The following is a 27,764-nucleotide window of genomic DNA, read 5'->3' as shown; positions in this document are numbered from 1 at the left end:
AACCCCCCCCCCCCCCCCCCGACCACCTCCCTGTACAGTAGTTGCAATTATTGCTGAATTGCACATATGGTAAGCAATGGGCAGGCTCCAAGCCCTTTTTGTAAACAATAGGGTCCCATAAGTGAGTGCATACTTTTGCAGGCTCGACCGCAAAAGAAGCCTCCGGATGATGTGGCTGCTACGGACTGCATCATTCTACTGATTTGCGCATGCGTGTTAACATATTAACGTGTCTTAATCACCATACAACAGAAGTGTGTGGGGGGAGCAACAGATGTGGTGGTGGGGAAGAGTGATGGATTAAGGACCAATGGAGGTGCAAAAAGCATGTTTTGGAATGCGGAGTGGTCAGGAAGCAACGGACAGCTGTTGGGCACTGAAAAAAAAAAATGAAATCAATGTATTCACCTTGACCACAAGGGGTAGGGGGAGTAACACAAGTGCAGTTGGTCTGGGAAGGAAGAGAAGCCGCTCATGAAAGAGCAAGGAAACAGATGCACACTCATGGAGTGCTTAGTGAAATATGAAAAAAATATTGAAGTAGGAATGACCTAAAAAAAATTAATATATATAGCACTCTAGTAGGGAATAAAGTGGAGCAATGTCTATTTATTGAGCAATATCTATTCTACAAAAAGATGGTGCACATAGTAAAGGGATAGTTAACGACAGGATATACTAACCAGCTAACAAAAGCGATGAAGTTTTGAGGATGATGAACAAAGGTAAACAAGAAAGTAATAGCATAGAAATCTACATTTTGCATACCATTTCTTTAACCGGTCTCGTGCTTCCAACTGTGCCCCCACTTCAAATGTAATTCCTCTTCTGTTAGGTGGTTTTTTTGTCATTTCGGATAAAACAGTCAAATGTGCTCTCTGGAGAATAAAATTAAAATAGCATTTGCATCACCATTCATTTTTTATCTGCAAAATACTGTACAATTTAAATAAAATTAAAACACACACACACACACACACACACACTAGAAATGCCCCCTCCCCCACCCACAAAAATGCCAATACTCTTAAGGAATATAAATTCACAACGAACACTGCTTTCTTCAGAGAAGTCTGTACAGAACAAGAAATCAGACTAGGTGGGTTCCACTCCCTTGTATGTTTCTTTAAGCAAATATTGTACTAGTTTAAAATCAGTTAATGTATGGAACCCTCCATCAGCAAGAACAAACGCAACCTCACACTTGTGACAGCATTAAATAACAAGTTACTTACGTTTTAGTATCGCCTTATCTGGTAGAGTCTATCTAGACGCAGAGTCCTTCCCTTCGAATAATCCTCAGGCATCAGACTGGATCTGGACGTTTTTGAGTAGTACCCGTGTGCGCCAGTAGTTAGCATCGTCAGCTTTGCGTTGGCCGCGTCGTAAGTGACGTGCAAGGTACCTAGATAAGCGCCTCCCCGGTGCGCTACCGTCAGTTACTTTTGAGACTTTCCGTGCAAGAAGCACAGAGCCACAATGAGAAGGACCATTGGTGTGAAAAACTTAAGCCCTGAGAATAGTTTCCTTTACACTGCAGTCGGTTTACAGTGTGTGGGGAGAATGCGAGGGTCAGTAAGGAATGTCGATGATTCTCAGAGGTATGCTGTATAGAGAATCCTGATTTTATTAAAGACAATGAGGCTTTATGCATAAACTTTTATTAATCACTTCTGAGCAGCATCTTAAAAGCTTCCAAGAACATGAAGTCACAATATATAAGAACTCCAAACACCATATAACCCTTCAACATTCCAGGCTCATCCTCTTAGGTTTCCTCTTTGACATCTTCTTTCTTTTCCTTCTTCTCCCCCCATTTTCCTTCTTTTAAATTCACCGTCTCATTAAAAATATCAGAAAAAAAACTTTACATCCAACTCCAAACCTTTAAATAATCACCATCCATCTATACTAAATGAAAACATTGAGAATATGTTAATCCTTCCTCCACCTTAACGGGTGGGAGGGAGGAATAATGGTAGCCTCCTTGTCTTTAATAAAATCGGGATTCTCTATACAGGTTACTTCTGAGAATCGACATTTAATGGGAAGACTGGAGGCTAGCATTAAGCAGGTTTAAAGTTCTTCAAAACCCCTTCGGAAACATGCTCTACTTGTCTGAAATACAAAATCCCGAAACACTATAATTTGACTAATCTGCAGCATTCAAAATGTCAAACAAATACCTCCAGCACCATACACTTTTGATGCCACTGCTCCACGAATCAAATGTGCTGTAAATCTCTAAATTCACACTAGCCTCACGCATAGTTCCTTTCACCCATCTTGCAATCGTAGCTGTAGACACTGCTCTATGAGGTTTCATATAGGAAATGGACAACTGGTCTGTACCAACACACCTAAACTCACTCGCTTCATATTCCCTAATTAACGTCTCCACACACAACTTTGGATGTTCTTCAAATCGTGGGCAAAAAACTCTCTCCGTAATAGTTTGTTAGTCAACTTATTAAAAATAAACACACCCTTTGGATGAAAAATGTATTGGAAACATCTAAACGCTTTAACATTTGAAACTCTCTTGAAGGAGATCCAACACAATAACGTAGCCAACTTCCAAGACAATTGTTTTACTGTCAAATATTTGTTGCCTTGCCAACTCTCAAACAATGTCAAAAGCAAACCAATGTCCCACAAAGTATCATACCTAGCACATGGAGGTTTCCTCAAACAAATACCCTTCATACTCCTGCAAACCAACTGTCCTTTGGCTACTGACAGCCTGTCACCCAGGGAATGACTAGCAGCAATCGCGGACCTAAAGTAGTTGATGGTCCTATAACTCAAACCTCTCCTGAACAAATCAGCTAATAAATTAGCAATCATAAGCTCATCTGCCTCAACGGGATCCAAACCCCTTTCCAAGCACCAGCATAACCAAACCTTCCACGCACCTGCATATCTTTTCTTTGCTTTTTTTTGCCCAAGACTCACAATAATTCTAATGCCTCTCCTGATAAGCTAGCAAATCTTTCATATCTCCTGAAATGCTCCAAACTAGAAGTTTGAGCACCCCTGACTCTACAAGAGGATGTTCTATTCAGTCTGCGTTTCCTAGAAGACCCTTCTCCACTAACAGTAAATATCCTCTGTAGCCAATTGTTTCACCGACTGATACCAAGACTGAGTTATCCAAAACAGGGTCACCAGAACTAACCTGCATTTCTGTCTCCTCACCTGCATGAATACACTCTGAATCCTAGAAAATGGAGGAAGGCATTCCCTTTCAAAACCCTCCAATTCAGAGTGAAAAGCATCCACTGCTATCGCACCCGGTTCCGGTCTCCAACTCACATACACCCCCAACTGACTGGTCAACGGAGGCGCCAATAAATCTATCTCCAATGGACCCAACCTCTTCTCGATCATCTGAAAGGCCCTCGGGTATAGCTCCAAATCGCTGAAATTTTTTAAGTACCTTGAATTCCAGTCCGCTACCAAATTCTCCTCCCCTGGCAAATACTGTGCTGTCACATTTACCTTCAATTCCATGCACAACTTTCAGAAATCCTTTGCCAACTCCGACAACTTCTTCGATCTGCTCCCTCCTAGCTTGTTTATATGTTACTGCAGTCATATTGTTCATTTTAAGCAATACCGAACTTCCATTTATTTGCTTCCTGAAACTCCTTACTGCCAACTCTCCTGCTCTGAACTCCTAGCAATTTATGTGTGCCTCCCTCTCGCATACCTTCCACCCCCCCAGTCTGATGTGTCTCCAGTTTGCGCTCCAACCTAAGTAACTTCGGTCCGTTTCCAACACAAAATCCAGACATGTTCCAAATACTGCACGACCATTCCATGCCTCTAAATTTTCCAGCTACCACACTAATTCTTCTTTTGCTTCCAAATCTAACTTCACTCTAGGTCAGAGCAAGGGCCTTTGGTATGGAGACAGATTCTTCACCCTCTCTAAGTGTCTGTAGTGTAATGGAACCGGAAACACTGCCGGAACTGATAGCAAAAGTCTGTTTACTTTCACTAACTTTCGCAAACTCATTCCTCCTCCGCAATAACTTCACTTCCCTCTTTATCAAAGAAATATCTATCTTCAATTTCCGTTCCACGGTGTCCACTATAAACCTCAATAACACCATCCCCTGTTCTGCTTTCAATTTTAACTTCTTAAAAGTTTACAACAAATCCTAGCATTCTCAAAAGATCTTGTAACACCATCATGTTCTCTTACAACCTAAATGTATCCAGATCCATCAACAAAATGTTGTCTAGGTAAACTAATAGTCGTACTTCTCTCTCTCTTAGATAATCTAACACTGGTCTCAGAACCTTTGAAAAACACCAGGGTGCAGATGATAGACCAAATGGGAGACATGTGAACCGATACAGCTTCCCCCTCCTATCTGAATTGAAGATTACGCTGACTATCCTCTGCCCATGGTATTGAAAAATAGGCATCTTTCAAATCTCTTTGCCAGGCATTCTCCCTCCAGTAAAATGTTTCTTAAAAAAGATAGATTCCTTCCATCTTGAAGTGTGTGCATATATCAAAATAATTAAATTCTTAGCTGCATTACTGGTCTCCATCCCTTTTCTCTCAAACAGGGTGCTCACAAACACTTTCTGGTCTGCAGATACCTTTATTATAGCCTCTTTCCGCAACATCTCTATTTCTTGTTCTAAAACCTTCTTTGTTTCTTCATGGAATATTATCTCCCTTGGTTTTTTTACTCTGAACGGGTTCCATACCAAATTCCATCATATACCCTTGAACTGTTTCTATCACCCACATTTCTCTTGTTAATCTCTCCCACTCTTTTACAAAAAACCTTAGTCTTCCTTCTGTGTTTTTCTGGACAGAACCAGTCAAATTCTTCAAACTCATCTTGATAGCCTGCTTGAGACCCTTTATGTGACCCTGTCCTTCCTCGTCCCTCTCTGCTCCTTCCTGCTCTACCCCGTTGTGGGTAGAAACTCCCAGAGTATACTGTTCCATTACCCCTGAATACTCTTTTTTTTTCCAAAACCTTTATTGAGGCAATTAAAGATTACACAGCTTTTCGGGCTACAACCTGGAAACACAGGCCGGCAGCTACAACAGTGTCATTAATGTACATCACATACTGAAGGAGCATGCATCTAACACGGCAAGTCGCCTACAACCCAACCGGGCCGGCCGCGATGAAGGCTGCTGAGAGCTGCGTAAGGATACAATCAGTAATGATGGAGATGATCAAACATACTGGACAGTGAATGCTTGAGGTTTCTAGATTTTTACTTTAATTTAACCGTATAACCCGACTAACTTGTGGGTCTAGTGCAAACTGTTCCCCCCCATTGTGTGTCCTCCATACTGGGTATGTGGAGGAAAGGATCTTACAGCACGGAGCGTTGATGCCGCACTCGTGGCATTGTCATAATCATAATAACTCCGAACTGATGCTCTCTGTACCTAGTGGAGCGATCTAAATAACATGGGGGGGGGGGGGTGACTAATGAGTAGGTAAGGAACTTGACTAGATGTTGTCCAGTAGTACGTCATACTAAGTGCACATCCCTTGGGTTAGGGGGCCGCAACTAGAGAGCCAGGGGAACAAGGAGTGTGACTATTTCGTCGTTAATACGACCAGTGTGGTAGACATAAGATGTGTATCTCCGACATCACAGGTGTACAGTGGATGCTACTTATTATAGTGCAGGAGTTTCGATATGTGGTATCAAATGCAGTGTTACATATGATGAGCGAGGCATGTGACATGAGGCGGACCCCACAGGTGACGGAGTTTAGGAGGGCAGTGCAGGACCTGGTGACGCAGGAGCGTCTCCCTGTTGCGCGGCATCGTCCTCAGCCTGAAGACGGAGAAGGTACGCTGTAAGCGGTCCCCATATGTCCTTGGGCCGTGATTTATGCGGCAAGAGCTCAGCATAAGTATGCAGTTGGTCCTGCCATGTGGACATCGTAGTCAGCCAGGTCTTAAATTTGGGTGACCGTCCGCGTCCCCATCGGCACGCCACGTGTCGTTTCGCCAGAAGGATTCCAAGCGCGAAAAATGTACGATGAGCCTTCAACGCGGGACATGCTTGCCCCAACAAAGCAATCTTTGGGCAAGGTGATACGGTTGTACCAACCATGTCCGACAGGGCCGCAAACACTTCCTCCCAGTAATCAGCCACGGCCCGACATGCCCATGCGAGGTGTAGGAAGTCCGCTCCCTCAGCCCTGCAACGCAAACATCGGTCATCATCCCGGAGTTGAAAGCGTTGCAGTTTGGCCGGGGTATAATAGAGACGGTGTAGAAATTTATAATGTACCAGTCTGAGACGTGTGTTACCCGTCACTGCAGTAGTATGCGCGCAACTCTCTTCCCATTGTTCATCCTACATAGGGGAGTCTAGATCACTGTTCCAGTCTCGTTCTAAGAGAGGGGGGAGATGGGGTGGCCTGTGCATGTTTGTAAAGCATGGAGACAACATGTTTCGGGGCATCTGACTGGAGCAGGACATGAAGGGGCGCAACCGTGTCCGGTTCAACCGGGAAGTGGGGGGTGACCGCTTTGACATTCTGTCTTAGCCGCACATATAGAAACGTATCCATGGCCGAAGGGGTGCCATCCCCAAAGAATTGCGCCGATGTGCGGAAGCTACCCTGAAGGTACAAGTCACCCCATGTGTGGAGTGCTAGTCTCGTGAGCATTTTAAGGCCGATTTCTTCACAAGTTACACTGAGTCTTGGGTCATGCGCTAGGGTCATGCGTGGCGAGTAGAGAAACGGTGTACCCATGGCCTCAGCTAAGCGCCTCCAGGCAAGCACTGTACAGTCAACCGTGGTGGGATCACGATCCACAATCTTGGCGCCAGAGTAGAGATAGCCCGATGGTTGCATCGGTCTCATATAGCCGTCAAATGCGCCATGAATGACCCCTGAATACTCCTCTTCCTTGGGAATATCCTCCCTGGTGATATTGGCCCCTGGTGCAAGGACGGTGAAAGATTGGCCCAGTCTTCCGGCCCTGCCATCTAAATTCCAGTCTCCAAACTCCTTCATTGATACATGTGCCTTGTCTAATGCAGTGAAAGTCTGTACATGTTTGCCTAGCGACTTCACTAGTCCTGTGCCAAACTAAATCCCTTTTGACTAGATTCTTTTTTCGCGAAATCTCCTAATTTTGAGCCAATTCTAAATAGCACTGCCTTTCTCCTGTTACTGGGAACGCGAATGCAGGTTTAATTGCAAATTGCCCTTTGGCTCCAGCCTCACAAAAAATTTATATCTAGATCAGTTCCATTCATATAGGATTCCTCAACCTTATCAAAGATTCAGGCCACCGGCCCCAGGAATTTATCTTCACATCGTTTTAATGATCTTTCTAGTCTTTTCCTCGGATCACGCCCCAATGATCTTTCTAGTCCTTTCCTCGGATCACGCCCCAACTTAAAGAGAGAAGTAATGAGGTCAGGATCCAAGTTTGTGGTTATAGTTTCTTTCACGTCAATAACTAGCCTTGAACACTCTGCCCGCATGAGATTCCTCTCAGCTCTCTCTAAAGGGCGTATTCTCATGTTTAATATACACTGCCACGTGACCCAAAGGCCACCATTCAGAGCTTCTGGGATGACGTATTTGTGTTGGGTTGAATATATTTCCACCCAATGGGTCTTTAATCTCTCTAAATTCAGCTTTACTTGAATTATTTAAATCAGAGAACTCATCCTCGTCCTCATAACCCAAATCTAAAACATTCATCCCCATCATTCTGTGCTTGATCCGACCAGGTGGGCAGCTCGCCAGTCTCTCTTGCAGGGTTTACCTCCGTCTTTTGAGCCGCTTGGGACTCCTGACACCGAAGCTCCTGCTTTAGTTTTTAATTCATCACCTCTAACAGCAATTCTCGCACTATGTTCCTCTGACAAGGTCCAATATTACTCTTCATCTACCTGATCTAACTTCCTTTTACTCTTCTTTATCATTTTTTCCACTGTCTTCTGAACTCTATCTCCTAATTCTCTCTCAATTAATCTCTTTATTACTTCCTCCCGACTTTCCTGTCCCAAATCTCCACTTTCATTCGTCTGTTATTTTATTTATATTACTTGCTGCTATGTGATCTCTGAAATATCTTTTTATTTCTACTAATCTTTCTCATCTTTTTTCGGCATCAGCTAGCCTTCAACTGACACCGGCTGCCGCTTCAACAGCACTTTTCTAGGCAACCTCTATGCCTGCAAAGCACTTAGTCACATGCTGCAATAGGAAGCTAATTTTCCTATCGACAGCTACGCGGAGATATGTTCCTTTGAGAACTGAGCCTGCTTCATGCAGTCCGATGACAGCGAGACCACCCTGTGTCCCAAGCTCTTGGCGAGACACACACAGACACCGCGCAGCAGAACGGACACCGGATGCAGAATTCAAAGGATGCCTGCTCGTGCTTCAACTGCTGGAACCGTTTTGTTTTTTTAGAACTAATCGTTTAAATATTAATTACATTGCTGAAATGTTACCTTAAAATATCCCATTTTCGGGGGCGTGGCTTAGCCGGCAATCATGGTGGTCGTTTAGAGCGTGAGCTCCGGCCAGCCTGAAATCATCCTGTTCGATTATCCTGGCCCTGGGCATCCGAGGGGGCTTCCTGCCGGTGGATTTGGCAGCCGAAACACTGGGCAACGATTGGTGCGAGTTACAGCCCGGTGGCAGCTCCTGAGACGGTGCTGTGACCCGAAGACGATACACGGTCGAGAGGGCCCGGCGGGGCCTGGTCAGCCGGGACCTCGAGTTCTGAGGCGGCCCAGACCAGAACTGCCTGTCAGGGTCAGCGGGGAGCGGAGTGCGGAACCCCGATTTCTGGTTGGGCTGTAATTATACGGCGGTGAAGGCCGGGCGGCAGTTCCGGTGGTGGTGGTCCGGCTGGGCAGCGCGATTACTCCTGCGGGGACCTGCGGGGACCGGCGGGGCCCACGATGCCGGGACCTAGATTTTGGGGCGGCCCGAACCGGGCGAACCTGCAGGGGTCGGCGGGACGAAAACTCGGACCTCATACCTCTCGGGGGTCCTGAGTGGTTGGTGACCCCCCCCGCACCTCATTGCGCCCCTGTCCCTGGGTGTGGACCCGGCGCCCTGCTGGGAGACCCTTGGGCGAATACCGGAGGCGGCCGCTGTGAAGGATGGCCGACAACTTGCTTCCTCCTGGGCCTGCGGGCGTGGCGCTTGGCCGGGCGGCGGGTGCGGGCTGCAGGAGGCATTGATCGAAGCGGAGAGAGCGGCAGGCCCATCCTGGTTGCCGGGAGTTGGTGGCCCCGACCCGTGTCGTGTAGAGGCGATCCCTATTGTGGAGCTACAGGGTCCCCCGTGGTACACGACGTGAGTGGTGGTGGCGAGTACTCTGGGGCATTCGGGTGTGCTCGGGCTAGATCGGGCCCCGGTGGGGAGGGCAGGTGGTGCCCACAACAGCTCGCAAATACAGGCGGAGGGGGCCCTTGAGGCGACATCGGTTGCTGTGCCCAGCAGAGTGTGTTATAACCCGACATTCCGTCTCCTGGTGCAGTAGGGAGTGAAGGCGCCGGCGACTTGGTGTGTGGCCCCTGCTGCTGATGGGCCGCCATGCTTTCCGGACTACTATATCCTGATCCTCCACCCTTAGACTTGTTAAGAAGTGGGCCGCATATCTGCACACGGGGACCTTGAGTCTTGAAGCACCCCAGTGGGCCATGACGAGAGGAGGAGCCGGGGGGAGCCAGGGCAAACAGGGGCCAATGGACAAATATACAGGCTCGGCGGGCGCTGGCGGCTCCCATTCATCGGCGCCCGACAACGCTACGCTGCTGGCCGCAATCACGCAGTCGAGGGACATGTTGGACGCCAAAATAGGCGCTGTTGGGGCCGTTGTTACCCTTCTCAGACAAGACCTGCGGAACGCCGTTGAACGCATCGCGGGAGTGGAGGCCCGCACTTGTGAGGTAGAGGAGGATGTCGCGGTCTTGAAAAAGAAAGTCGCGGCCATGGAAAAGATTCAGAAGGGCCTGGCTCTGAGGGCGGAAGACGCAGAAGGGCCTGCTCGAAGGAATAACCTTCGCTTTGTTGGATTTCCGGAGGGGTGCGAGGGGGACAGGATGGAAACCTTCCTCACCCGGTGGCTGGAAGAATGGATCACGACAGACCCACTATCTCGCTGCTTTCTGGTGGAAAGAGCCCACAGGGCGCTGATGCAGAAACCTCCGGTGGGAGAGCGCCCGAGGCCGATCATAGCCAAATTCTTGAATTATTCTGATAGGGACACTATCCTGAAGCAGGCACGACTCCAAGGCACACTCACGTATGACAATTCCAATATCCTCATCTTCCCGGACTACACGAAGATGGTGCAGCAACAGCGCCAGTCGTTTCAGGCAGCCAAGGCCTGCCTCCGAGGCCTCAAACTCCAATATGCCCTGCTCTACCCGGCGCGGTTGCGGGTTATCTTTCAGTCTCGTACCATATTCTTCGACACCCCTGAGGAGGTGTTCCGGTGGACAGATGAAACGGTGAAGGTACGGGTCAACGTAGCAAGAGATGGGGAATCAGACTCCTCCGCCAGCAGTGTGGCCTGGGGAGGCCTCCGGAGTCGGAGCCGGCGCCGCAGAGGATCGCGCTCAAACAGAGGCTGGGGGGGGTGTTGGGGGGTATTGGAAATCGGCTGCTCAGCAAGAGGGCTCCACACAGGAACAGCAGACTGATGCCCCCTGATTGCTGTGGGACATGGGTTACAATTCTACGCTGATGCCATGTATGGATGCTCAGGTGCTCTGTTATGAGGGGCTGGGACCTTGCCCCAGATAGAATGGGTGGGAGGGAGTGACGGCCTAGTTCCTACGGGTTGTCATGAAGGGGTTCATTGGAGGACGCGGCTCGGGTTCTCCCGTTGGAGACCTAGCAGAGTTCCGACCGCGACAGGTGCTTCCATGTTTGGGAGGTACGGGGTGGGGGGTGGACGGGGGAGTTGGGAGTTTGGGGGGAGGGCTTGATGGAGATGGGGCACGACATCCTGGGGTGGGGGGGCGGCCAGTTGCCATGCACATTGTTGCTGATATTGCATACTCAAGCGTGTACTTGCCAGCTGGGCACGTCACTTGGTCAAAATGTATGTTTGCGTCTAGATGGCGGTTGAGGGTGCGGAATCTAGGGGGGTCTATGGCCCAACGTGTGTAGTGAGCTGGAATGTGCGTGGCATGTTAGATAAAATTAAGAGAGGAGCTGTGTTGCGCTTTGGGAAAAGGGAGGGTGCGGATATTTTACTGCTGCAGGAGACACACTTGTTGGGTACCAAGGCGCTTAGCTTGAGAAGGTATGGGTATGACCAGGTCTACCACACTGGGTTTGCGCGAGGCTCCGTCCATGAGTCACAGTGGGTTGATCCTCAGGGTAGGTACATATTTATGAAGGGTATGATTGGGGCTGAATCAAGGGTGGTTGGAAGCGTGTATGCTCCCCCTCCGCTACAATGGGCATTGATCGAGAAGCTTTATATGGTGTGGTCTGAAATTCCGGAGAGCCTGGCGGTGATAGGAGGTGATTGGAACGACGTCATGCAGTGCCGAATGGACAGATGTAAGCCTGGCCGGGGTCAGTTGGTCGACGCACCCACCAAATTAAGTGATGTGGTTCGAGAAATGGGTTGGGTGGACACATGGCGCTATTTACACACACATGGTCTGGAATACACCTACGTCTCAACAGTGCATAAATCCTTCTCCAGGCTGGATTATGTGTTTGTTCCGGCGGCTGTGGTAGGGAGGGTGGGCTCGGCTTCCATTCTACCTAGGGGGTTGTCTGACCATTCCCCAGTGGCGGTAACCTCAATGTTGGGGAAACAGAGACAGCCGTTTAGATGGCGCCTTTCAGCTTGGCACCTACAGCAGGAGGACTATCAGGGGCACGAGGGGACGGCCATAGCCCACTACTGGGAGGAGAACCTGGGCTCTGACTGATGCACGGACAGCCTGGGAGGCCCTCAAGCCCACAATGCGTGGGGTGAAGCCCTAAGAAACATTACAAAATATGGAAACTATGGGCAGACTACCGGGGGATATGACTGGAGCCGCCGCCAATAACGAGAGACAATGAGGGTCCGGTGTGATGGTGCCAGGGGGCGATATAGTACACGGAGTTTATTGTATGTGTTTTCAGTTTCAGCATTGTAAGAGGACATGGCAACACTGTGCGGGGGGGACTGGAGTGGGGGAGGGTGCTAACGGAGAGGGGGGGATCGTTGGGTGGAGAGTTGTTGGGGGATTGGGGTATAACAATATGCTTTGCAGATCGTGATTAATGATGGTATGACATGATTGCAGTGCCTCCGGGGCTCGGAGTACTGCAGCTATATTGTGATCTTTCAATAAAAAGAGTTTTTAAAAAAAAAATATCCCATTTTCTAACTCACTCGAACCTGCTAATTACATAAATTCCCTTCTCCCACAACATAAACAAACGTTCCTAACACCCGGAAATTGGGTTTTAAATAATCACAAATGCCATGCTTAACATTCTCACAAACAAAATTATATAATTATTTTTCTCATTCAAAATAAATCAACTTTAAGCTAAAACACTGTTAAAACAACAAGTTATCAGTATACTTATCTGCTCAGAAGCAGCAAACAAAAGAGGATGAGCATGGAATGTTAAAGGGTTATATACTGTTTGGAGTTCAGAGCAGCATCTTAAAAGCTTCCAAGAACAACATGAAGTCACAATAAATCAGAAGTGGTTAATAAAAGATTATGCATAATGCTAGCCTCCTGTCTTGCCATAAAATCTGCAGCTAGATGGAGTCTCTACCAAATAAGGCGTTACCGAAGTAACTTGTCCATCTGAGACACTTCTAGCCGCAGATTCCTTACCTTAGCATAGATACCCAAGCAATACCTCCCCGTAGGTGGGTCTGCAAAGCCAATTTCAAAAAAATTCCTGCAGGGCCAAACAGGCGAAGGGCCCATTTCAACTGACCGGACAGTCCAGATAGTGTGTGGCAAACGTGTACAAGGACGCCAACATTGATGCCTGACAGATATCTAGGACAAGTACTGCACGGGCTAATGCAGTGGTCACAGCCTTAGCTCTAGTGGAGCATGCAAACCCTCAAGGGGTTGCTGCTTGGTCAATACGTAGCAGATCTTGATGCAGAGCACTATCTTCAAGAAGGTTGGTTTCAACACAGCCTTCTCCTTCTTAGTAAAACACTCTTTTTGGGTCCAGGTGTTGGAAGTCTTACCTGCTCTTTGGAGGGGTGAGGCAATGCAAGAAAGGTAGACAGGGTGATGTTCTGGCCTACATGGAAGGGGGTCACAACCTTCAGAAGGAAGGAGGGACGTGTCCGGAGGATCAGCTTGTCAAGGTGGACAGTGGATAGGGAGGGTGAGTCGAGACTCTTTTGGCCAATGTTATGGGAAGTACAAAAGCAGCTTTGATGGTCAATAACTTAAAAGGGCAATAGTGTAGAGGCTCAGAGTGAACACATCAAGAAGGTGAGAGCGAAATGTAGATGCCCTGGGGAAAACATGTTGAATGCCTTTCAGAAAGTAGCCATAACAGGTGACTTGAACAAGGAAGTTTGGTCCACTATCTGCAGAAATGCCAAAATGGCTGTAAGGTAACCTTCAACTGTGCCCAGAGCAGAACCCTCCAGGGCCAACGATTGGACAAACAGAAGAACCTTGGAAACCGATGCAGTAAGAGGGTCAAAGTTGTGGGAATAACACTGTCACCAACTCATCCCAACAGCAGGTGTATGTAGACACTTTGGAGAGACACATGGCTGCCAGAGCATCATCAGACTTCGAAAGAACATGAGACCTCGGAAGGAAGGCTGAAAACTGTATATTGTCGCTGCTCAATCTCCACGCATTAAGGTGAAGGGTGCGACGGTTCAGGTGCAGAACCCTCTCCAGTTTCTGATACAGAAGATCCTCTCGAAGAAGCAGCCTGATCACAGTTCTGATGGTATTCTCAACAACTCAGGATAACAGACTCCGTGCCCAATCCAGACCCACAAGAATAACTTGGGCCTAATCTTTCCTGATCTTCCGGACAACTCTTAGCAGGAGTGGTATTGGTGGAAAGGTGTAAAGGAGGGCAGCGCTTCACTATTGAAAACTATTTTTATTTCTAGTTAAAAATCAATAAAGGAGGAGGAGGATCTTCGCGGGCATCCATGATGGTCGCGTGAGCACAGAGCTCCCCGGACCCGCGCCGCCCTTCACGGATATCCTGACTACATCCTGATTTTAACGACGGGCTTTTGTTCGTATATCCTTGCCGATCATTTTGTCCTTCGAAAAACTGAATTAGGACGCTGGGATCCACTTTTACATCGTTGCTGCTTTTTGCGGCCCGCCCCGAGGCGAACCGGGGGCTCAGTTTCCTGGCAGGCCGTGGAGTAGTTGAACAATAGCGGCCGAAGGTGTCCCCTCGGGTCGACCACCCTCTTGACTTTCGGTTTCGTTTCCTACTCCCGGCTCGGATTGACGGAGGCGCAGCCCTTATCCAACTTCAGCTGGCCTGGTGTCTTTGCGGTTTGTGTTGCCCCTATTGAGTGCCTACATTCCAGCTTATTGGTGCTGCTGCACGTCTGATCTGGCTTTGTCGTCTGTTTGGACATTTCACGACCGGCCATTTTCACCAGGTCGCGGGGACCCCTCCGGGGTCCCTTTTCCAATATGGCCACCGGACCAGCTCCCAAGAGGCGCAAGATCAAAACACCTCACCGTGGGGGCCAGACGAACATTATGGATCACTATTCGCAGTTAAAGGGATCCCCTGGCGGTTCTACTCGCATTTCAGATGATACCAAGGTTGTCTCTTCAACGCCTTCGGACGTATCCTTACAAGACGTCATGAGCGCCATTACCAACATGCAGGCCTCCATGGGACAGCAGTACGAGGCCCTTGCCTCTAAGATCGACACGGTGGCCGTCGACATCACGCTGATTAGAGCGGATCTGGCGAAGACTAATGAGAGGGTCCAGTCCTTGGACCTGAAGACCTCTAGTCTCATTACGGATGTCTCCGAGGCCCAGAGGGAGATTGGTAATCTGCGCTCATCCCACGACCTGATGGCTCGTTGTCTCGAGGATTACGAAAACAGGGCTCGCCGCAATAATGTTCGCCTTATTGGTGTTCCGGAGAATCCCGAGATACTAGCGGTTGATCTTTTGGTGGAGGATCTGGTCATGAACTATCTTGCTCCCGAAGGACTTGGCAAGTTCTTTGCTATTGAACGCGCTGCGCTCATCGAGTCCCAGGCGGGAAGGCGAAGTTGGGCGCTCCTCCGAGGCCCATTATTGCCAGATTGTTCCGCTTTCGAGATCGGGATGCTATTCTTCAAGCCTCACGGGATAAGGGCCCTGTGAACTTTGAAAATGCCTCTGTTTCCTTTTATCCTGACTTTTCGCCGCTTGTTCAGAGACAAAGACCGAGTTTCCAGGGAGTAATGAGACGATTGCGGGACTTGGGCCTCAAGTACGCCATGTTGTTCCCGACCAGGCTTCGTATTGAATATGGGGACCGTACATTTTTCTTTGATCGCCCTCAAAACGTTAGTGACTGGCTTGATTCCCTGCCTAGAAGAGACGAACGTACTGGGCACCCCGGAGGTGCAGACGGCGGTGCGCCAGAGTGAAGGCTGTGTCGTGGATTCTGGCGTCTGAACTTTTGCCGCTCTTCAGCTGAGTCTGGACTTTGATCCTACTGTTTTTTCAGTTTAGATTGGCCTGGGGGTGGCGGGGGCGACTGGGGACTCTTCCTCCTCCTGGGTTCTTTGCGTAGCTTAGTTTGATAATGGGGCAACAGGCACACTGCAAGTTGGGGTGGCTTATGAGTCGTACGCAGGGGTGCAGGGTGGGGGGTGTTGGGTGGAGGGGGGGTGTATTTGTTTTCTTTTGCTCACAAGGCGTCGTATTGTTTTCTTCCTTGTCTCTGATTGTTGGGTTTTGTGTGGGTTCTGCTTTGCCTAGCTCTTGGGGATGGGGGGTGGCGAGTTGAGACGGCTATCCTGGAATGTCAATGGCCTGGGTGACAGGATAAAGCGAGGGATCGTGTTGCGTTTCCTTAGGCGTCATACGCCCGATATAGTCCTTCTGCAAGAGACTCATTTAATAGGTAATGCATGTCAGGCCTTGAATAGGCGCGGATATCGACTTGTGGCCCACTCTGGGTTTACTTCTGGTTCCAGGGGGGCTGGTATTCTTATCCGGTCCTCCCTCTCCGTTGGGAGCCTTCCATGCGAGGTATCCGGTGGACTCCCAACTTTGAGGACCGAGTCTCGCTTTATGCGGATGACATCCTCCTTTATCTCACCTCTCCTCGGAAGTCCCTGAATGTACTTTTCGATGTTCTTACCTCCTTTGGGAAGAACTCGGGTCTTGTTATTAATTGGGCTAAATCCTGCGTCTACGTTTTGGCTGGAGAACTCCCTCCATTGCCTCGTAGATTTCCAATTCAAGTGGCTGAGACCGGGTTTAAGTACTTGGGGATCTAAGTTTCCTTGGACCCTTCTCTGCGGTAAGAGCGTAATCTGCTACCCCCCCTTCAACGGCTCAAGCTGGATGTTGCGCGCTGGCGTAGGCTGCCCCTATCGCCCGTCGGTAGAGCGGCGCTTTTTAAGATGATGTCTCTGCCTTGATTTTTATATGCACTTCAGAATTCGTTTGACCCGCTCGCCTCGGGCTACTTTCGTGAAGTGGAGAGCCTACAGAGACAACTGGTCTGGGATGGGCGTGCCCGTATCGCTCTTTCCAAACTCTCACTTCCGTGGTATGATGGCGGTATCGCCCTCCCAGACATCAGACGTTATTACTGGGCGTCTCAGCAGAGTGCTATTAACCACGCAACCTACGCCCCGGGCCCTGCACCGGCTTTTTCCATGGATAAATTTCTTTTGCCTGGGGGGACCTTTAACAGAGCGTTGTACTCCGAGGGACTCCATGGAACACTGACTCGTCCCACTAAAATTGATGTGAGGGTGTGGCGTGATGCTAATGCTGCATTGGATTGGCGTGGCAGATCTACTCGGGCTACCCCCTTGTATGATTCCGAATGCTTGGGACACCTGTGGAGAACGAAAGGCTTTGATAAATGGGACATGATTGGTATAAGTAGAGTGGGTGATCTGTGGTCGAAGGGTGCCGTCAAGTCATTTGACGTGTTGAAAGTGGAATACGACCTTCGTGACACGGAATTCTTCAGGTATGCCCATGTCCGTCATGCTCTGTTGTCCGTGTTTGCTGCGGGTGATGAGATTCCTGAATCCTCCCCTCTGGAGGACCACATTCTGGATGGTCATGTGCCCGACAGCACGATCTCCTTGATTTACAAGAAACTTATTAACAATAGAGCTGACTTGCTGGTGCACCTTAGGGCCTCGTGGAGTGCTGACGGACTTGAATTGGATGATGAGGACTGGCAATCTGCTTTGTCCTCGCCCAAGGAAGTTGCTATTCCCGCTCGCCTGAGGTTCGTTCAGCTTAAGGTACTCTATCGAGTGTATGTCACTGGGCCGTGTCTGGTACGGATGGGCTATTCTTTGGATGGGCTGTGTAAGAGTGGATGTGGAATGTCTGGCACCTTCCTCCATATATTGTGGGAATGCCCGGAGGTGGTTGAATTTTGGTCCCGAATACATGTTGTGATGGGGAATGTCACAGGTGTGCCGCTACTGCCAGAGGCCAGGCGTTGTCTGTTGAATGTGTGGGAGCCTAATGACTGCAGCACGGCACAGATTGCATGGGCGACCCTTGGTAATATGGTTGCAAAAAGGGACATTGCTCAGCTTTGGGGATCGCATAGGCCTCCCACTGTATCTCAATGGAAGGAGAACATGGACTGGTGCATGTTTCGGGAAAAGACGGTGTACCTTTCCCGGGGCCGGCCCAGGAAATGGGGTAGAATCTGGTCCCAATGGAACGCCTATCGTGAGAATATTTGTACCCCCCCACATGATGTAAACCCTGACGTTTCTACGTCCCCCTAATTGGCATTCAGTTTTTCCATAATGCTAACAACTCTTTGATTGTCTCCTTGTCCGCCCCCTTCACCCCATGATCATTCTTTGCACTATATGTATTTAGCACCAGAGCTTTGCCTGCATGGACCCGTAATCATATGTCAATGTACTTTTGCCTTGTGAGTTTTGTTCTCTTTTCTGTTTCAATAAAAATTTGTTTAAAATTATTATTATTTTTTTTATTTTATTTTTTTTTAAAAGGTGGGGGGGGGATAGTCCCCCCCCCCCCCGAAATATAAAATTCTGAAATAGTAGTAAACCTGTAAAGCGACACGTAATAATTTTTTTAAACAAATATATTTTGTTACATAACATATTAAAATGTATTGTATAATTAACAGTAGGTGGCAGTATTAGACTGTGACTGCATTATTCTGTAACAGTAAGCTTGGTAAAGGTCTGCCCACTGACCCAATCGCAGATAGTAAACAACCACTGCAGATCTTTTGCAGTTCCCTCCAAGGACTGGACCAGGTCGTAAAAATTCCCCTGATGCTGCGTTCGTTGGCACTTCAAGTCTCACTGCAGAGCCCACATATTTCAACTAGAATGAGTTACAAATCGCATGTCATGAGATCCAACAAACCTCAGTATTATGCTCACCGAAATCCAGGATAAAGGCTCTAACATCGATGTCGTAGCCTTAATATTCTGGACTTGCCGCTTGGAAGTATAGGCCTGAAACTGGACTGGGTTCAGAACATCTCCAAACAAAGAGCATGTGAGAGGGCGTCAGTTGAGACTTAGGCATGTTGATAGCTAACCTAAGTGAGTGCAGAAGGATCACTGTAGTCTAGAGGTGGGAGACAACTGCCTGGGGCAAGCCTACCTTCAATAGTCAATCGTTGAGGCAGGGAAAGACTGGAACTCCTGACCTTCACAGAGGAGCTTCAATCACCGCCATCACAGGCATTAACACCCGAGTGGACGCGGGTAAGGCAGAAAGGGACCCAGCAGACTGAAAGTGCTCTTAGTCCAACGTGAACCGTAGGTAAAGTTGGGCAGGCAGAACAGGGATGTGGAAATATGCATCCTACAAGACGAACACTACTATACAGTCTCCTGGGTCCAGGGCAGACGCTCCTGGGAACTAGAAAGTAGCAGGAATAGCAACCACTACCCACTTCTGATGCCAGCAACCTCTCTATGGCTCACTTGGCCAAGACAGCGAGCACTTCCTGATGGAGCAAGGATAAAAGGTTCTTTTTCAGACAGTTATAAGTGGCATGGATGGAGGAGTAGTCACAAAATCAGAGGGGGTAGCAGCGCCTTTAGACGATTTGCTAAACCCAACGGTCTGATGTTACGGACAACCTGTTGATGGCATATTCTGCACCCCACGGGATGCCCATGATGGTCTGCGAACAAATTAAAGGGGCAGAAGGCAGACTGGGAGTGATGAGGCCACAGAAAAGTCAAGGTTCTCTCCAAAAAGGAGAGCGCCATCAAACGGCAGGTCTATGAGCGAGGCTTGTAAATCCCATGAAAAGCAATTGGTTCTCAGCCAGGCGTGGCAGCGCAAGGCCACCAATGATGAAATCACTAAATCCAGTGATTTTGTAGTGTCCAGTCCACATCGTATGGTGAACTTTGGTGCATCTCTCCAGTCTGCAATAGCCTGGGAGAGTACGGCTTAGGGCTCCTCCAAGACCATAGGCAGCACTTGCGCAACTGAATCTCAGACGTATGGGAATACCAGCTCAAAGACACATGGTTTTCACCAACTGCACTGCAAGGCTGGCGATAAAAGAACATTCTCTTGCCAAAGGCATCCAGCCTTTGAGGGAAGCTTAAATCCTTATCCATGGAGTGGTAGGGAACGTGCCGGGATTGATCCTAAAGGTGGAGGCGCTGACCACCAAGCTCCCCGGTGAGGGGTTCTGGGTAAGTAAACTGGGGGCCCCAGGAGCGGAGAAATGGCGGCAGTCAAACTTCCTAGTAGGAAGTCAGTAACTGCTTCATTAAAGGGAATAAGGGTTCGGAGGGGGTGATACCCAGCTAAAGCATCTCGATCAAGAAGTTAGTCTTGACTACCCCTGTGGGTGGGTAGCTGAAGGTCCAAGACCTCAGTCGCGCTACACACCACCATAGCAAAAAAAAGGCTCCCTCCTCCGTAGGCCCGGTAGGACGAGGGACCAGGCCAGTGTCAAGTGAGGTGTTCCTCCTACCAGTTTGCCCTCTCTCTCTCTCTCTCATCTAGAGGATGCTGGTATCCAAAAGTGTTCAGTCCCTCTTCTATTAGTCTACGTCTCAAGGCCTGTCAAATGTATAAAAGATATTATATATATATATATATATATATATATATATATATATATCAAATGGGGACAACACTTACCCTGTAGCCCGCCACTATCGTGAAGTGCATCAAAGTAACAACAAATCATTAACGTACTTTGTGATAGACAGCATTAACACAAACAGACGGGGTGGTGAGAGAGAATCAAATTTGAGGATACTTGAAACGAGATACATTCTCTTACTAAACACGAAGGCTCCAACAGGATTAAATATCACTGAGGATATGTACACTTGTTTACTTTAAATCTATTTGGTTCGATACAAATTAATTCAATGAACTAACTATGATTAAAATGATATATGGACCTGATTTATAACTATAACATCCTTTAAAAGCATAGCCGTATCCCGGCTAGGATACAAGATGGTTTTACAGGTTTAAATGGATGATAGTTTACTTCTTTTAATTTTAATTTGATATGAAGTCTTAAGAACCAAGTGGCGGCTGCCAGCTGATTAGAAAAAGATATAGGATTTACATATGTTTGTTTATAAGTCAGTAATAATCTAGTATAAAAAGGTCCTTACTCCTTGGAAACTGATTTTATAAATACTGGCTTGTTTTAATATGTTATAGTATAGTTTGCACTATTTCACTTTATTATGGACTATATTGATATTGAAGGCTAATAACTAATTTTGAATAATTGATTGAGATATGATGTTATACCATGAGACCATTTTGAGTTTGCACATATGATGAATTGTGATCATACTAGCGTCCTTGAGGGAAACCTCACCAGTAAGGAAGATATTTTATTTACATGGGATTGCGTTCCTGCGATATTTTGCACAGATTGCTATGAAAGATGTTATTATAATATAATCATAGTGGCACTTTTTTGCACAATAGCGAGATTTTGCACATATTACATATGCACTTTAGCAGAAGCACTTTACACGTGAAAACATACGATTTTCATGTAAATATGTAAATATTCTACCTTAAAAGGGAGACAGAACAGTGAATAGAAGTTTTTTGTATTTGACAATCATTAGCAAACTCATATCTATCATATGTTTTAATTGACGTGATATTCAACCATTGATCTCTACAATATTATGTGAAAGATAGTGGTGTAGTGTGGCTCACTGGTTAGAGGCGGCAGACCCGAGAGCAGAGGACGGCCCGGGACCAGGGTTCGATTCCCGGCGCGGCAGGTTTCTGGACCAGGGTCAGCGGACTCGATAATTCTCTCGCCTCGGTTCCCACTCTGATCAGCGATCACACTCGGCAACTCTGGGCATTAGCTTGCCTCATCTTCACTAACGGCCCCACCAGACTGCCGGGGATGCCTGGTCTCACCCTGGAGATACCCATTAAGAGACCATCTCTCAGGGAAACCAGGAAGGGTTTCGCAGCGGTCGAAGCGCCTTGGGACCCTACGGGTAAGTAGTGCGCTATATAAATGCCTATACATTTACATTTACAAAGATAAATATTTTAAAATACTATGCCTTCAAAATTTGAACTATGCTTGATTGGATAAATATCCAGAAAGTAAAAGTATTTTTTCTATGTCCATTTTTAATACAAGCATGTGACCCACTTTTCACAACTGAAGCTGTCCCTTTAAAAGAACGGCTCATTATGTTGGACACTGTCATGTGAACAAGGCTCCTCGGAGCCGAAACGTCATGCGATGTGCTTGCACTAATTAAAATACTTGCACGAATTTGGAACGTGTCTGCGTCGATCTATGGTGCGTGGGGGACCCCTAACCTATGGAGACAGAGCGCTGTTCTACGGATATATATATATATAGATATATATATATATATATATATATATATATATATACACACATATAACAATTCTCATATCCATGCAGCCACCATCCAGAACGCTAAAGAATGTAGTAACAAATAAATAAATTGCTTTTGCAAACAATAATATATGTATAAAAACACAGGAGGACAAGTAGCACTTGAACTCTGTTTTTAATTAGTAAACCTCATGAAAAACTGCAAAAAAGCAGACATTGTTAGCCTACAGGCTGCATTGTAAACCAATAGCATAGAAATTGAAAGCACTTTCACACAAAACCGGCACCATGCCTTTTGAGGCAGCCATGACCCCTAGCTTCCCATCATGACTCAGTGGTGAGAGTTAGGTCAGTTTTTTGCGTAACCCTGAAGATCAATCAGGGCACAAAGATATCCTTTAATAATGAAGTAATCTCATTTGCCTGGGCAGGCAGGTGGGTGCTTATGACTTTCATGAGGATACCCCTAGAAGAGAACTAGGATTACAGGTAATTAACTTATCCTTCTCTCCCAGGGGATCCTCATCAATAGTCTCAATCGTCATAAGCAATGAATAGAATAACAAGCCCATCTACCACCTGCAGGCAAATGAGAGTGAATGACCCAACATACAACACCGCAATCTGCTTTTGATCAGATTCCTCAAGGAGGCCTGACCTACTTGGGTGTCTGCTCTGGTGTGATTCTAGACAATAGTGCCTTGTAAATGTATGGACGGACCTCCAAGTTGCCGCTTTACAGATCTCAGAGATAGGCATGTTGTGAAGGAAAGCAGTCGTAGCTGCCTTTCCTCTCGTGGAATGCACCTTGGGAGTAGGCCCAAGGGGCTTCTGCGCTAATTGATAAGCTAACCTGATGCATGAAACTATCCATCTGGAGATGGACTGCTTTGAAACTGGAAAACCTGTTCTGATCGACCAATAGTTAACGAATCGTTGATCAGATTTTTGCATCGACTTGGACCTATAGAATTTTAAAACTCTTTAGGTCAAGCGAGTGTAAAGCCCTCTCAGCTGGAGTGGAGGGATTAGGGAATAGGTCGGTAGAGAAATGGTCTGATTCACATGGAAATCTGACACCACCTTCGAAAGGAGGGATGAGTCCTCAATATCACCCTATTGAGATGGAAAACAGGGTACGGTTCCCTTGAGCGGAGAGTCTATATTTCGCTCACACTGCGAGCTGGGGTGAGCGCTACCAGGAAAGCCACCTTCGACGTGAGGTGTTGAAAGATTGCTTTGTGGATAGCTTCGAAAGGTGGACCCATCAACTTTGATAACACCAGATTCAGCTCCCAGGGCGGTGAAGGAGGCCGGACCGTAGGATAGAACTTGTAAGAAGTCCTTCACAACCTGCAACTGAAAGAAATAAGGCTGAGAAGGTGAGCGCCTATATGCAGTGATGGTTCCTAAGTGCACCCTAATGGAAGAAAACGTCAAGCCTGCTCTAGCTAGGTAAAGCAAGTATAGTAAAATGACTTCTACCTGTCCCTTGGTTGGGTTACAATTATTTTGTACACATCACATATAAAAAATTCCACTTGAACGCATAGGAGTGTCTAGTGGATGGCCTCTTTTAAGATAGTCATGCAGTCTTGTGGCAGTCCTAAATGACCATACTGGAGGATCTCGGGAGCCATGCTGCCAAGTTCAGTGAGGAAAGGTTGGGGTGATGAATCCTCCCGTTCATCCTGGGCAGCAGGTCCAGTCTGCACAGCAGTCTCCTGTGTAGGCATTCTGACAGGTGCAGAAGGCCTGGGTACCACCATGGCCTCGGCCAGTCCGGGGCAATCAGGATCATCCTGTGTGCAAATGAGAGCTTGGTCACCACCTTCGAGATGAGTCTATCAAAAGGGCATTTCCCTTCGACCCTGGCCGGTAGAACCTTGAGGCAAAGTCTTGGCATTTTGCATTTTCGTCGTCCGCGAAGAGGTCGATGCTGGGACGACCCCAAGCTTGGAAAAGGTCTTCAACAACCTCATTGTTCAGTACCCAGTCTTGTCTGTCCTCAAAGTGTCGACTAAGAGCATCCGCTTGTGCGTTTTGCTACCCTGGCAGGTGTACTGCTGTAATTGATAGGTGCCGTGCCAGGAGCCAATGCCAAAGAGCTTGAGCTTCCAGAGAAACTGCGTGAGCGAGTTCCCCCTGTTTGTTCAGGTAGTACATGGTGGTGGTTTTGTCAGTCTGTACTAAAATTGAGTTTGCCTGAATTGAAGGGAGGAAAGCCTTGAGTGCCAGGTGAACGGCTCTCAGCTCCAACATGTTTATGTGATATGAGCGTTTATTTGATGACCATCATCCTTGCATCTGGAGAGACCCCATGTGGGCTGCCCAGCCTTGGAGGGAGGCCTCCATAATCAGTGTCTGAGAAGGAGGTTCCTGATGAAAAGGTATCCTTACTTGCATATTCTCCCTCTTCATCCACCATGGTATGGATGCTCTTGCTGCGTTTGAGAGATGTATCTTGTCGTCCCAGCAAGCGGTTTGCTGATCCCACTTGTCCTCCAGATCCTGCTGCAGAGGACACATTCTCAGCCTGGCATTGGGCAAGGTAACCATATTGTTTTTGCTTACATTTCACATACTTTACTTAATTTTGCATTCCCTATGAGAGTTTGCTTTTACTTTTTTTTTTTAAGGCAGCATATTACTCTTATCAATTGCATAATTTGAGCCACATCCAAGTGTTTATAGCGGGCACAATTAGGCTGTAGCTGAAGGCAGTGCGAGTTACTCTCAGTGGGGCAGTAGGGTGTTCAGTGGGGGAGAGGATGTGGCACTATGGCCAGAGCTGTCGAATTTGGAACTGGGGAACCGGGTTCAGCCTTAATGACCAGTCCACCAGACCACCCTAAAGAGGGAGCATGTTCCCATGCTAGACCTTAGAAGGCCTGATGTCTTAGCACAAGCAGGTGTACCCTTGTGCTGTCAAGTGGGTTAACTTTGAAGGGCTGTCCATCAGAATCCATACTGAAGTAAATCTCCAGTCTTGTGGGAAGGCCTACGAAGCAGCACACCCTAGAGCAACAGTTATCCAGTCACTGTGACCGTCACTGAGGTCACATAAACCTTGAGCAGGTTAGGGCAGTGCAAACGGTGTGGCCGCATTGGGTACCTATTTCAGGCGGGTGCGTAGGGTTTGCAAGTATATAATGGTTTAAAAAAACTAGCTGCCTCTGTCATATAGTTGCTCATTGCCTATATGCTGTGTTAAGTTAGCATGAGCTTATTAAATGTTTAAATGCCATTTTACCTTTCTGCTGCTTCTGCACACGACACAATTGTTGTTTTAGCTTTCAGCGTAGTAGAGCGTTGTGGTTTACTCGAGAATAATATGTTATTGCTCTGCTATCAGCTTTGCTTGGTAAACTGTGTCTGTACAGTGAGTGCTGAAGCCTTCAAGGATAACTCGACACAATGTTGTTGTGAGGTCTGATCTTCGCACCTTCCTAGACATAACATACATGCAAGCGGCCAAGTTGTGGCTTTAGGCACATTTGATATTGCTCCACACAGAGCACACAACACACACTTGATGGTGCTTCGTATACAGAGAGCTGGTGGAAGATGTGATCCCTTACCACTAGGATCTTGAGGTATGGGGCCGCCCTGCTAAAACCCAAAGAGACCTTCTTAGATATAATATAATAGATAGGGAGGGTGAGAATTAGGTGTTGTTAACCCCTATTCATTTCAGCATTTTAGCATGTTGTCACCTTTTGCATTCTATGGAGTAGTAACTATGCGGATTACTTTGCTTCTTATAATATGTTTGCTTGTATTATTCAAGATACTGCGTTTGAGAACACTGCATTAGTAAATAAATATTTCAAATGTGCACGCGTCCTCATTTACTCCACGTTCTGGTTTGAAATGATTGTATATCGAGAGAGTGTTCATGTATTCCACGTGACCTGAGGTATTCTAAGTTCATGTTCTGGTTTGTCTAAACATTGGGAGTTTGTAATGACCAATGAAACACTGTAGCTAGCTCGGTAAGGGGATTTTGGGTACTAAGGTGAGTTTTGGCACACCCTAATTCACTGAGGTTCCAAGTCTCTATGCACAGTACTGTAGGAGAACGGAATCCCTGCTACACCTCCTTCCTGGCCTCCAGCAATTTTCAGCAACAATAAAAATGTCATGATAACTTTGGTGATTAATGTTCTTCCTAGAGAGAGATGAGATCAGAGTTTTGTCTAGTGGAAGGGTGGACTCCTGGAAAGGTAGCACAGAGGGTTAATGTGCCTGCTGCAAAGAACATGTACCATGCAGATCACAAAGTGCACATAATGTTAACTAGGTTAGTAGGTTACCGCTTTTATCAGAGATCCTTTTGTTACTTCCAGTTTATAAGTTAAAATCCTAACATAGAACAGTGAGCTATTAAACTATACTGCCTACTAGTATGGTTGTCATGTGGCTTCTACACCTTGTAGTCCTTTGTCTTATGTAATATTTCCTATACAGTGATTGACACACATATAAATGATGTCTATGTGTAGTGTGTGTGATGTAAAGTGCTCTGACACCTTACACTGGTATAAGTGGCGCTGTAAATCAAATTAAATGCATCTGAGAAAAAGTGTGGTTTTGGAGACTTGAGGGGAACTGTTAAAGGGTGGTAGTGAGGGAGTCTGAGGAGTAGGTGATCATTGGGGTCATCAACAAACATTGTTACACAGGGCGCCACCAACACGCAAGCCGGCACTGCCATCGAGGCCAGTCGGCCTCACCCATTGGTACCTCCATTGGCCTCGTTTCAGAAGTAGTAGCTGCAACTGACCAAGGATCGGCAATGCAGGATTTGTACGCACACCAAACTAAGTTTGCAAACTTCAGTCTCTCTGCTTCATGCACAAGCACTTTTAACATGTGCTACCTGATCTGGAGCCACTGGAATAATGCAGCAATGGGGGACAAAATGATGCTGCAGTGTTGACTAAATTAATCAAAAACAAAAAAAGCTGCAGTGCAATGCAATATATTTTCTTATACTTTTAGACATTTTTACACATGTTAAGTCTCTGCAAAGATTCTGCCTCATTAGTATAACATACAAATGCAGCAGTGAGAAAGGTGATCAGTCAACCTTTGCAAAGGGCCGTCCACTTTGCAGCAACTCCATTCATGTTTTTTAGGTCGAGGACCGGAAGGCTGGCTTGCCAGCTTCCGGGAAGAGATTTAATGTTTTTGAGATGGGTGCTTGAACCCGCCTCTCCTCCATTGGCTGGCTTCCTAAACGGAGGCCAGCCATTGGAGGAGAAGGGAGTCACTCCAAACAAGCCCCGTCTCTTTCGGATTCGGGGGCGTGCTTTTTGTGTTCTTTCCACCTGTGACGCCATCCGTCACTCAATGCCAAAACACGCCCCCGATTCCGAAAATTTCGGAAGCTTGCGGCCGCCATTTTTTTTCTCGCAGTGAAGGTGAGCCGTTGCTTTCCTGTCTTCTTCTCCCTTCCTATCCTCTAGAATTCCTTCTACAACTCATCCTTGTATTCGTTTCCATCTCTCCTTCCTCTCCTCCTCGGTCTATCCTCCTCGGTCTATCTTCCTCGCCCTCGCTTTCCTCTCCTCTGCCATCTAAGATTGGTCTCTTCCGCCCCGTCCTGCCTCTCTTCCCCCGTCCCATGCAGTTCTCATTGGAGGTGTACAACACACGGGGGCAGCCTTGTTTGTTGTTGTTT

The 27,764-nt window shown here is 47.3% G+C and overlaps 1 protein-coding gene across 3 annotated transcripts in view; it reads right to left on the bottom strand.

Annotated features, from left to right (window-relative positions):
* Positions 1-27,764, bottom strand: part of PHF20 (PHD finger protein 20) — a 1,067,420-nt gene that overhangs the window by 984,081 nt on the left and 55,575 nt on the right. For all 3 annotated transcript variants that reach the window (XM_078652233.1, XM_078652235.1, XM_078652234.1), the window contains exon 2: positions 769-878. In XM_078652233.1, the coding sequence (XP_078508359.1) occupies positions 769-851 (83 nt within the window). In that variant the 5' untranslated portion in view covers positions 852-878. The remainder of the gene's footprint in view (positions 1-768; positions 879-27,764) is intronic.

Source organism: Lissotriton helveticus, chromosome 7 (assembly GCF_964261635.1).
Source record: "Lissotriton helveticus chromosome 7, aLisHel1.1, whole genome shotgun sequence".
Taxonomy (NCBI): domain Eukaryota; kingdom Metazoa; phylum Chordata; class Amphibia; order Caudata; family Salamandridae; genus Lissotriton; species Lissotriton helveticus.
This window is presented reverse-complemented; position numbering and strand designations above follow the sequence as displayed.